Source organism: Erythrolamprus reginae, chromosome 4, assembly GCF_031021105.1.
Source record: "Erythrolamprus reginae isolate rEryReg1 chromosome 4, rEryReg1.hap1, whole genome shotgun sequence".
Classification (NCBI taxonomy): Eukaryota; Metazoa; Chordata; class Lepidosauria; order Squamata; family Dipsadidae; genus Erythrolamprus; species Erythrolamprus reginae.
The window spans coordinates 83,010,131-83,022,357 of NC_091953.1; the positions used below are offsets into that span (position 1 = coordinate 83,010,131).

General features: G+C 37.6%; 1 protein-coding gene across 1 annotated transcript in view; it reads left to right on the forward strand.

The window, feature by feature from the left end:
- ACE2 (angiotensin converting enzyme 2) overlaps positions 1 to 4,323 on the forward strand; it is a 43,562-nt gene extending 39,239 nt beyond the window's left edge. The window contains exons 16-18 of the mRNA XM_070750652.1: positions 2,089 to 2,205; positions 3,628 to 3,822; positions 4,098 to 4,323. Of these exons, the coding sequence (XP_070606753.1) occupies positions 2,089 to 2,205; positions 3,628 to 3,822; positions 4,098 to 4,209 (424 nt within the window). The 3' untranslated portion in view covers positions 4,210 to 4,323. The remainder of the gene's footprint in view (positions 1 to 2,088; positions 2,206 to 3,627; positions 3,823 to 4,097) is intronic.
- Positions 4,324 to 12,227: the final 7,904 nt, after the last annotated feature.

The following is a 12,227-nucleotide window of genomic DNA, read 5'->3' on the forward strand; positions in this document are numbered from 1 at the left end:
AAATCTAAGTTGAAGGTGCCATCTACTGGTGAATGGAATATATACTGAACTCTTACAACCTTGGGAAGTACTGATAAGACAAGTGGGGGGAGGATAAGTAACACTTGGAGGACTGCTGTGATATCAACTATTCTATATCTGTCTACTTCATGGTTATTGAAGGCTTAACTTTAAGTTTATGGAAAACATTGAAAGAAAGTGACTTTCAAATGCCAGGATTTAAGGAGACATTTGGAAATCTTCCTGAATTACCTAGCAATGCTAGGATTGAGTAAACAGTTTCTAAACTGACTTTCTGAGGTCATAGACAATTGAGACTTTGGGTCAGTAACAGACTACTGACAGGCAATTAAGCAATATTTGTAACTATCAAAATAGGACAAGATATTGGATTACTTATCTTGGGAGATGAGTGGATTTAAAAAAGAAATGGTGTTGATGCTCCAAAGTACCTATGATATGTTGATAAAGAAGCACAGGGAGATAAAAAAAACTTAATGCATGACATTGTGGGGAAATCAGAAAATGTTCAACAGGGGACCATGAATAAAGATAATAAAACACAGGAAATAGAGGAGATAATAGAAAGATCAGAGGAAAAGACAGAACAGATAAAACAAGAAGAGAAGAAGAAGAAGACAACAATAAAGACTTATGAATCAAATAAAGGATAATATAAAGAGATTAAAAATAGAATTGGATAAAAGAAAGATATTTTTGAAGAAAAGGGGGCAGATCTTCTGGAGGTATGGAAGCAAAAGATAGAGATGGAAGAAATATTTGGGTTTAATAGGAAAGATGTAGACAAAGAACCAAGAGAGGAGTTTGGGAGGCAAGTCAAAAAATGAATACGAATTAAAATGCTAAAGCGGACAAGAGATGATAATTAGAAAGGGAGTGCTGTTTAATATAAGATTGGCTTTATTGAGAGCTAGAATAGAGGTAGAAACAAGATCAAGGGAGAATAGTATTATACATATTTTTATATAATACAGTAAAAATAATGGCTAGATGTAAAGATTAGATGTTGAAAGATGGTATCACTATGTACGTTTAAATAATGTTGTGATTATTATTAGAATGGCGCACCAAAACATTTAATTAAACAATAAAGGAACACACTCTAATACAAATATGTATAATAACACTATAATTATATGTATTCTTAGTATAACAAATATTATTAGTATTATTTTTTAATATTTAAATGGATGATACCTAGATGCTTAACTGTTCATATAATATACTGATGTATATACTAAAAAAAAGATGATGAAGACATATTAACCCGTAGGAAGAGCCCTCTCTCTCCAAAAGAGTCCTATCTTAAGTAATTTCTGGAATGGTGTCATATATAGGATTAGCTTTAATTGTAAAGGCGTACTTAATTAAACATATTATTATTTATAGAAATTCTATTTCCATTTGAAAACAGGAGATAAAAAAGTAAATTCTCTTTGCCCACAATACCAGTTGAGCTCTATTTTCCACAGTCCTAGAACACGGGTGTCAAATTCGTGGTGTCGCATTGCTGTCACATGATGTTTAATGACATTTTTCCCATTCACAGAGCTAGGTTGGGCAAGGCCTGAATGTGACACATCTGGTACGCAGGCCATCAGTTTGACATCCCTGTCCTAGAATGTTTCATATGGCTCAGATGAGCAATGGAAAAAGAGGGAGAAAAGAAAAGGAAAAGTGAGAAATATTGTCAAGAAAATAGAATATAGAGATAATATCATAGATAATACCATATTATTTTTCTCATTTATTTTCTCATTATTATCTGTTGTAATAGAAAGATATAGAGGGAAATATCTGATATGAAAATATGTGTGACTGGGACATGTTGCTTTACTCTTTCTAATCATCTGTGTAAGGTTATCACTATAGACTCAAATAATTTGATCCTGGAAGAAAAATTCTTATTTTCTATATAAAGAATACTGTATTAAGTTAATTTGCAATCCACATATTCCAATGACAATAGGAGGGATCCTTTTGTTGGCATATAATTTGGATCAAATATTAATACAGATAGTTCTAAGCCTGCATATTTCTAATCAATAAAAATTTCTCTCCCACCAGAACAGATAACGTCCATGTGAGTAATGTGACAATGAGGATCTCCTTTTATTTTACAGTCAGCATGCCAAACAAAATTTTAGAATTGGTTCCTAAATCTGAAGTAGAAGAAGCAATCAGGTGAAACTTGGGAGTGTAAACAAATCAATGGGGTCGGGATGATTTGTATTTGGATGGGAGATGTTTAGGGAATATCAGGACTATAAATTTCTGATTGATAAGCCAAAAAACATCCCAGAAGAATCATGGTAGCTAACAACTTCTGTGCTGTTTTCAAGGAAGCTCGTGGATATATTCATTATGTCATCAGTCAAGCAGGCAACATTAAATTATCTTGTTTTGTGTGTGTGATCAAGTTCAGAATGATAAAACCACATAATACTGATGTTAATAAATTGATTGATAATCAGATCCTATATAACATACAAAGCACGTTTAATTATAATAAATGCAACCTAAGACTGAAAAATAAAAACGGAATTACAAGGCAAATAAAATAAGAATGTCTTTTACCACTTTAGAGTAGTTCAAAAATCAAAAATATTTAAATAAATTACAACAGGGGTCCCCAAACTTTTTACACAGGGGGCCAGTTCACTGTCCCTAAGACTGTTGGAGGGCTGGACTATTAAAAAAAACTATGAACAAATCCCTATGCACACTGCACATACCTTATTTTAACGTAAAAAACAAAATGGGAACGTACTATTTAGAGGGGGCGGGAAGAAGTCTGAAATTCATATATGTTTATGTTTTGTTTTTAATTTTCTTTTGTTAACATTTGATTTACAAGGTTTTCTTGGTTTATAGAAAAATGTATTAAAATGTTTATAGAAAAATATATAAAGAAAGAAGGAAGCACTTTGGCATAATGGTTAATAAATTAGAAATATAATTGATGTTGTATTTTTTGAAGGAACATTAAGGAGGGAATTTAATTAAAAGAAAAGTATGTACCTGGATGACAACATTAGAAAAAAAACTTTTGCAACTTTTTTGATGATTGATATTAGTTACTGACAAAATACCGCATTGTATTCAGGGAAAATTAGATGGTACATTGTATTGCAGGCCCACTTTCCTCCCCGCCCCCTGGCTTTCCTCCTCCTCCTTGCTGCCACCAGACACTCAGCAGCAGAGTGGGCGGGAGATTCAGGAGCTTATATAGATGGTAAAATCTCATACGCTGCTGCGAGCCAGATAAATGACCCCAGCGGGCTGCGTCCATGGACCGTAGTTTGGGGACCACTGTATTACAGTGTCAGGAAATATGAGAATTGTCAATGAGGCCTCCATAAATAGTGAATATATAACTATTTATTTACTGATAAAATGAAAAAGGCCAAACTAAACAACAGAAATTCTGATAGAGAGAGAGACAAGGGGGTGAGGGGAAAGGGGAAGGAAGGAAGGAAGGAAGGAAGGAAGGAAGGAAGGAAGGAAGGAAGGAAGGAAGGAAGGAAGGAAGGACAAGCATTGCAATAAACACTTTAGTAGAATGCCTGGAAATGTTTTAAAGAAAATTTCTGACTTCATTTACAGTCAATCTAGGAACCGTATCAATGAAGCTTTCAAACTGACTGATCAAACTTTGGAATTTATTGGCCTCTTACCAACATTGGAACCACCTTCTGAACCATCCATAATGGTGTGGCTTGTAGTATTTGGAGTTGTGATTGGTCTCGTAGTGATTGGAATTATCACCTTGATCATTATTGGACAGAAAGATCGAAAAAAGTAAGTGCTATTTATGAATGTTTAGTCTTAAATCAAGGTTCATTTTGTGCAATATATGACCATGTTTCTCAACCTTGTAAATTTTAAGATAGGTGAACATCAACTGTCAGAATTCCTCAGCCAGCTCCTTTTTCAGTTCATGTACCCCACTGGTACTTTTAACCAATACCTACCATGTCTCAAAAGCTTAAGCAGAATTTTATTTTGTTTTCTGTACACATGCTGATAGTTTTTAAATAGTTAAATAATATTAAATGTATTATTTTTATGTGTAGGAAAAAGCAGGCAGCAAAAACTGATGCCACTGAAACTGCAGTCATTGATGAAGATTGTGGACAAAGTAATTCAACATTTCAACTTGATGAAGTTGCCACAACAACTTTCTAAAAGCCAGTCAAGTAAATGGACTTGCCCTACATATGTTTGTGGCCAACACACTAATGTACAAAGGGACACAGTAATATAGATAATGCTAAAAATAAAGGTTCTGTAAACCAGAAATGGATTTGTGGAGCATAGATGAATTCATTTAACTCAGTTAATAATCTCTCCTGCCACTTTCTTTTTAAAAATTAACTAAGTAGTTGTGGATTGCCATTTCTGGCTCAAAACACTTGATGAGTCCCCCCCCCCCCCCCCCAAGAATATACTTCATATAAAAATATGAAAAAAAAAATCATGGAAAAAGGCACAGGCACTTAAAACAGAAAAGATAGTGATTGCTTTTTTTAAAGGATTAAGAACTTTTGTAAACTATTGTAAACCAACATTGTACAACAGGGAAAATAATTTTTTAGATGTTTTCAAGTTTTAACAAACAAAAACACCTATGGACATAGAGATTTATGTAATAGTTGTACACATTCGCATATGGAATTATCCGAGACAACATCTTGAAAACAGCAAAGTAGTTTATTAACATATTTATAAATACAGGTGCAACAAAGGTGAACACAAAACAAAGCATGGAAGTCAGCTTACACTATATTCCCTTACAGAGTCTCCCCCTCCCCTTGGTAGCATAGCATCCTTTTGAAACATTTATCCAGGGATCTGCAATCTTAAACACTCAAAGAGCCATTTGGATCCATTTCCCACAGGAAAGAAAACACCAGGAGCCACAAAACCTTTTTGACATCTAAAATGAAGATAACACTGCATATATCATTTTTTAAATCTTTGGGTTATTGTCTATTTAACTCAATACTATTTTTCTAGGCCTTAGGTGGAAAAAGAACTTTCCTATTACTTGCTGGAAATGTCATGGGTTAATCTGCGAATTTCTGTGAGCAAATTTTAATTTACTGGAATTGCTTTGGCTTAATTGGAATGAAATATTAGATGAAATTTGAAGCCTTTTATATAATTGTTTCTTCCACTACAGGAATAATTATAAAAATGATGATTTCTAACATTTCTTTACTACTAATAGAAATAAAATTAGCAGCCATAAAGGTCACCTAAAATTGGAACCCTACAGGTGAAACTCAAAAAATTAGAATATTGTGCAAATGTTCATTTATTTCAGTTATGTAACTTAAAAGATGAAACTTAACATAACATAACATGCAAGCAAGATAATTCAAGTTGTGATTTGTCATAATTGTGATGATTATGGGGTATAACTCATGAAAACTCCAAATCCTCCCTCTCAGAAAATTAGAATATTACATGCAATCAATAAAAAAGGATCGTACATAGAACAGTATCAGATGTCTGGAAAGTATAAGCATGCATATGTACTCAGTACTCCATTTGGGCCCTTCTTGCAGCAATTATTGCCTCAATGAGGCATGGGATGGATGCTATCAGCCTGTGGCACTGCTGAGGTGCTATGGAAGACCAAGATGCTTCAATAGTGGCCTTCAGCTCTTCTGCATTGTTCCGTGTCATGTCTCTCATCTTTCTCTTGGAAATGCCCCATAGATTCTCTATCGGGTTCAGGTCAGGCAAGTTTGCTGGCCAATTAAGGACAGTAATCCCACAGTCATTGAAGCAGGTTTTGGTGCTTTGGGCAGTGTGGGCAGGTGCCAAGTCCTGCTGAAAACTTTAAGTCACCATCCCCATCAAGCTCATATGGAGTGCTCCAAAATCTCCTGGTAGATGGCTGCGTTGACCCTAGACTTAATGAAGCACAATGGAAACTGTGGAAACAATACACTGGACCTCAAGCATCTTGCAGTGAGTGCCTCACAATTCTTCCTCCATACTCCTTGGTCCTTGGTTTCCAAATGAGTTGCAAAGGTTTCCCCAGCCTGTGCTGATTTGAGAAGCCATGCCATTGGCTGGTGTTCATCCACTATGCTTCATTAAGTCCAGGGTCAACACAGATGTCTACGAGGAGGATTAAATAGTGGCCTTAAGCTCTTCTGGAAGTTTAAAAAAATTTTTTTTAATTGATTTTTATAATATAAGAAAAACACACACACAACATATAACACATGCTCAGTGATTGTGCCCACTACCAGACAAACATTCATACCCCACCACCAATTGGGGGTGTTTCTTATATAAATCATTTTAACCCAAGAGTGAAATATTTATTTACATATTATAAAGTGATTCCAACTTGTTTCTTATAGCTTGGTGTCAGATCCTACTCACCACATATCGTCTTACCTTGTCTCATCACCCCATCAGTTGTTGCAATTCAGTTTCATTAGTCAAATTCATCCTTTTGCCGATAATCTCAAATTGAATGTGGTCCACCATGTACCTATACCAATTTTGCATTGTCCATTTTGTCACATCCTTCCAACCTAAGACTATTACCGCCTGAACGCTTTCTATCGCTACTTGTTTTATTTCTCTGAATTCTCCCATCTCATTACTTTTAACTAATACTACAAATTCCTTAGTAATTATCCATCTTATATTTAATATCCCATTAATATCCTATTGCACTTTTTGCCAAAAATTCTGCACTACTGGGCATTCCCATAGCATATGCATGAACCTTCTACTTAACAGTTGCCAAATTTAAAAACATTTTGACTTAGCTTTTCAGAAATGATAAAGTCTCTTTAGATGTGAAAAACTTCTGGAAGCGTTGTGAGTTTTATCAATGCTCACAATCCACAGGGTTAAAATTTTTCAGCATGTGCACAATAGCCACATAGAAAAACTGCAACATTTGAAATGAGCTTTATAAACTAGCATGGCTTATTAATGACAATTACTGGCAAAAATGTCAAATTGATTTCTTGGTTTGATATTACACTAAGGTGACCAGACGTCCTGCTTTCCATGGGGCAGTCCCACTTTTTCATAGTTTATCCCACGTCATGCGGCATTTAAAAAATATCTATCTCTATCTCTCTCTCACACACACATACACACACACAAACACTCATGCGCAACAGAAGGATCATATATGCTCAATCGAGCCCCTGATTGGTCCATCAAGCTGCTAAAATATACCATTGGTTCTCTGGCGCCTCTCTTTAATTAGTGCTTGACTCCTCCCCAGCTGTCTTGGCAGCAGGTGAAGGCAGAGTCATGAGGGGGGCACACAGTCTGGCCTGTGGGTGTGCTGCACAGCCACCTGCCCCATTGCAGCTGTGGCTGAAGGAAAACAAACAAACAGATTATGGGATGGAATGGGTGAGCTTTTAACTGGGACTCATTTTGGGGGGAAGGGATTATATTAGGCACATATTTAAAATCAGGCTAGGACTTATTTTCAGGGAAACATGGAGGAAAGAGGAGATTTGGATTTACCACATTTTGATACTTGTTACTTGACCTGTCTAAAAGAATTGATGAACTTCTAGAATAAGAGGCTACTTGATTAGAGGGTCATGAATTAAATTTGTATGGCACAGCTATTTGTGGTATTGCAAGATTAAAGTAAATGTTGATTTCAATAACCACTTTGTTACATTTGCCATTCCAAGAAGGTCTCTGAAAAGATGCCTCTTTCTGTCCCGCCTCCCCCCCCCCAAGCTTTTTTCAGAAAAGAAATGGAGGCAAAGCTGGACTGATGGAATAATATATTTTAATTTTGATGATCCAATGCCCAAGTTTGAGGAAGAGCTAGAATCAGAAGGACATGTCTGCTACTGGTTTACATATTTCAAGTCAAAGTCAAAGCCTTCATTGTCATTGTATGTCATGAATACAACAAAATTAGTTATTAATTGGTTATTTATTTATAACTGGAAGAAAGATTTAAATGAGACAAAAATAATTAAGGTTATGGCGTGATTTTGTTAAAAAATGAATTGGAAATCGTACTGTGTGGTAGCAATGAACATATTATTGCTAAGGTATAACATTAGCTAGAGGTATAACATAACTAGAAAAAGAGGGAGATTGTGACCCCGCTGTATAGAGCGTTGGTGAGACCACATTTGGAATACAGAGTTCGGTTGTGGAGACCTTCACTTACAAAAAGATATTGATAAAATTGAACGGGTCCAAAGACAGGCTACAAAAAGGGTGGAAGGTCTTAAGCATCAAACTTATCAGGAAAGACTTAATGAACTCAATCTGTATAGTCTGGAGGACAGAAGGAAAAGGGGGGACGTGATCAAAACATTTAAATATGTTAAAGGGTTAAATAAGGTTCAGGAGGGAAATGTTTTTAATAGGAAAGTGAACACAAGAACAAGGGGGCACAATCTGAAATTAGTTGGGGGAAAGATCAGAAGCAACGTGCGAAAATATTATTTTACTGAAAGAGTAGTAGATCCTTGGAACAAACTTCTAGCAGACGTAGTTGGTAAATCCACAGGAACTGGATTTAAACATGCCTGGGATAAACATATATCCATTCTAAGATAAAATACAAGAAACTACAAATAAGGGTAGACTAGAGGGACCATGAGGCCTTTTTCTGCCATCAATCTTCTATGTTTCTATGTTTCTAAGGTCTATAAAATGTTATGGAATTTGAATTTAGGAAATGAATATGTAAAGCATTGTAAGATTCAGTGGGCAAGGATCTTTGGATATATTGTAATGCTTGAACAATGAGAGAATATGTAGACAAAATGTTTAAAATTTACATCAAATTACCATTTAATAGAAAAATTTTAAAAGATGATGTATTGTTGGTATTTAACACCAGATAAGTTATCAAGAATGTATATAGGTATTTCAATTCAATGTTGCCAATGCAAATATAAAGAAGGGATTTTCTATCATTTATGGTGGACATGTGATAAAGCAAAGAAATTTCGGAGTAGGATTCTCTATATAGTGGTACCTCTACTTAAGAACTTAATTTGTTCTGTCCAGGTTCTTAAGTAGAAACGTTCTTAAGTAAAAGCAATTTTTCCCATAGGAATCAATGTAAAAGCAAATACAGTGATCCCCTGCTCGTTGCGAGGGTTCCGTTCCAGGACCCCCCGCAACGAGCGGGTTTTTGCGCATGTGCAGATGGTGTTTTTACTCCCACAGCGCTAGCGAGGAGCCGAAGATTGGGGGCGGCGCGGCTGTTTGCCGCCGGCATGGGGGGCTTCCTAGCAGCCCCCCAAACCCGGGTTGGGGGTCCGGGGGGTGCTGCCAAGCCCCCCATGCCGGCGGCGACATTTTAAAATAGCCGCGCCGCCCCCAATCTTCGGCTCCTCGCTAGCGGGCAGGCAGGCGGCGGACAAGCCGTTCGCTGGCGCTGGCTCTCGGCGCTTTCGAGCTGAGTCCTGGAGCGAATTCGCTTCAGGACTCAGCTCAAAAGCGCCGAGAGCCAGCGCCAGCGAACGGCTTGTCCGCGCTGGCTCTCGGCGCTTTCGAGCTGAGTCCGGGAGCGAATTCGCTTCCGGACTCAGCTCAAAAGTGCCGATAGCCAGCGCCAGCGAACGGCTTGTCCGCGCTGGCTCTCGGCGCTTTCGAGCTGAGTCCGGGAGCGAATTCGCTTCCGGACTCAGCTCAAAAGCGCCGATAGCCAGCGCCAGCGAACGGCTTGTCCGCGCTGGCTCTCGGCGCTTTCGAGCTGAGTCCGGGAGCGAATTCGCTTCCGGACTCAGCTCAAAAGCGCCGATAGCCAGCGCCAGCGAACGGCTTGTCCGCGCTGGCTCTCGGCGCTTTCGAGCTGAGTCCTGGAGCGAATTCTCTTCAGGACTCAGCTCGAAAGCGGCGAGAATGAACGGCGTGGGCGGGCGAAGGGCGGGCGGCAGCGAGGAGTTTGCGTGGGCGGTGGGGAAACTCCTTGCTGATGCCCGCTGCTCGCCCTCCCGCCAGCAAGAGGGGGAAGACCCAGGGAAGCCGCCCAGCAGCTGATCTGCCGGGCCCCATCTACGCATGCGTGCCCATAGAAAAAAGGGCACGCATGCGTAGATGGTGTTTTGACTTCCGGGTTCAAAAATCGCAAATTACCCTGTTCGCAATGGTTGGGGACGCAATAACCGGGGGATCACTGTAATGCATGCAAACCCATTAGGAAAGAAATAAAAGCTCAGAATTTGGGTGGGAGGAGAAGGAGGAAAAAAAGGAGGAGGACAGTCACTGCTGAAGGAAGAAGTTGAGGTGAGTGCCCCCTTTTGCCTTTTCGCACCCTGACGCTCCGGGAGGCAACCTCACGCCAGGTGTATGGGAGGCAGCGTCCAAAGAAAGAAAAATGCTCTGTTCGCTCTGGGTTGCCAAAGCCTCCTTAAGCACCACCGAAAATCCCAGAAAATCCCGAGATGGCCAGGGTTAAAGGGGGAATGGCAGGAAACTGGCCAGGCCTTCGTGCCACTCTCAAATTTGCTGGGAAATTTTTCCTGGCTCGGGTTCTTACATGGGAAATGGTTCTTAAGTAGAGGCAAAAAAATCTTGAGCACCTGCTTTTTATCTAGAAAAGTTCTTAAGTAGAGGCGTTCTTAAATAGAGGTACCACTGTATTTTATACGGAAGATTCTTAAAGTGAATAAAAAGATAAAACCAAAAACCTTTCTTCTGGATTTAATGGAAACAGACCTGGAATTTTTGGAGTGAACTTTGAAGTTATATATGTTAATGATATCAAAATTACTTTATGCACAAAATGGAAGGACACTTCAATCTCCACAATGGATGAATGGTTGCAAAAACTGATGGAGTTAGCAGAAATGGCTAAATTGATCGCTTTGATAAAAAGAAAAAACACACAATTACTTTTGTTTCTACTTGGAAATCACTTCTGGACTTTGTGCTTGAGGTGGAAAAAATGAAACTTTGATTTTGGGTTTTACTGATTAGATAGATCTGCCTTTATAGAAAAGGCTAGTTTTTCTACTATTATGTAAAAATAAAAGCTTCAGATTGATGTTACTATTTTATTTTACTGCACCAAAGGGAGTAGCAAGTCAATGCCTTTTTTCTTTTTCCTTTCTTTATTACACTTTTCTCTTCCCCTTTCTCTCCCCTATTTTTCCTATTATTTGCTATTATATTTTTGTATTTTTTATTATAAACTAATTAAAAATGCAAGAAATGGATTTGAGAGAGTTACAATGTAGAAATCAAAGATTGAATCTAAGAACTAAAGATTTTAAAGCAAAATTGGTGGACATGTTGGGTTAAATGTCTGGATTGCTTTAGCCATAATAACATTAATTTCATTTCCAAGTGCTATTACAGAATTAACAAAACTTTAGATACAGTATTTGTGGATCCAAGATTAATGTTGTAAAGAGTTAAATCTGCTTTTTCCATTGTTCTTTAATATATAACAATCTTCCATTTCCTTGTAACAAAAAGTATATTAATTTTAAATATGCAACCTCATGGTCTGGTTTGGTAAAACTGTTCTTTTCAATATAGAAGTAAGTTAATGTAATCTTGTGTCAAACAATCTATAAAGGTGTGTATTTGGAGGTTGGTCCCAGAAGAGCCCCAGTCATATGTGAACATTTACATTGCAGGTAATTATTTTTAAATAATAGTACTATATTGCATTTTGCTTCAGTGAATTTCAGCTTCAGTAAGGCATACCATTGGTAATAAAAAATGGAATAAGAGCTAGGTTGTGACTGTGTTCTCTGCCAGTATCTGATTCAGATTTAAGACACATGCTCCTGCAGGCTTTTGTGAAGCTTGTGAAAAAAATTAAATACAGAGCTGAATTACAACTCACTTTAGCTCAAACATTGGCTGTTGCCCCACCAGTCTGAAGAAAAGGCTGCAGCATGGAGAAGCAAGATGTAAATATTTCCTGAACCATAAAGGAATGCTTAATTTCATTCTGTCTGGTCCAGCGGGACATGGATTAACTATATGAACTTGTATTTGCAGCCTGTATTTGCTACTATCAGTAAATATTTTTTTAATACTGTATTTTGTATTTTTTAATTGTAAAAAGTTTCACAGAAAAGAAATCACATTATTTAAGAGAATTGGATTCAATTGGTTTCTGCTAGTACTGTTCCTGTTTGTTTACGTCCCATGTTATGTTCTTCAAGTTTACTGCCGAGGGTGATTCAAATTTGGATTGTGTACTTTTGTAA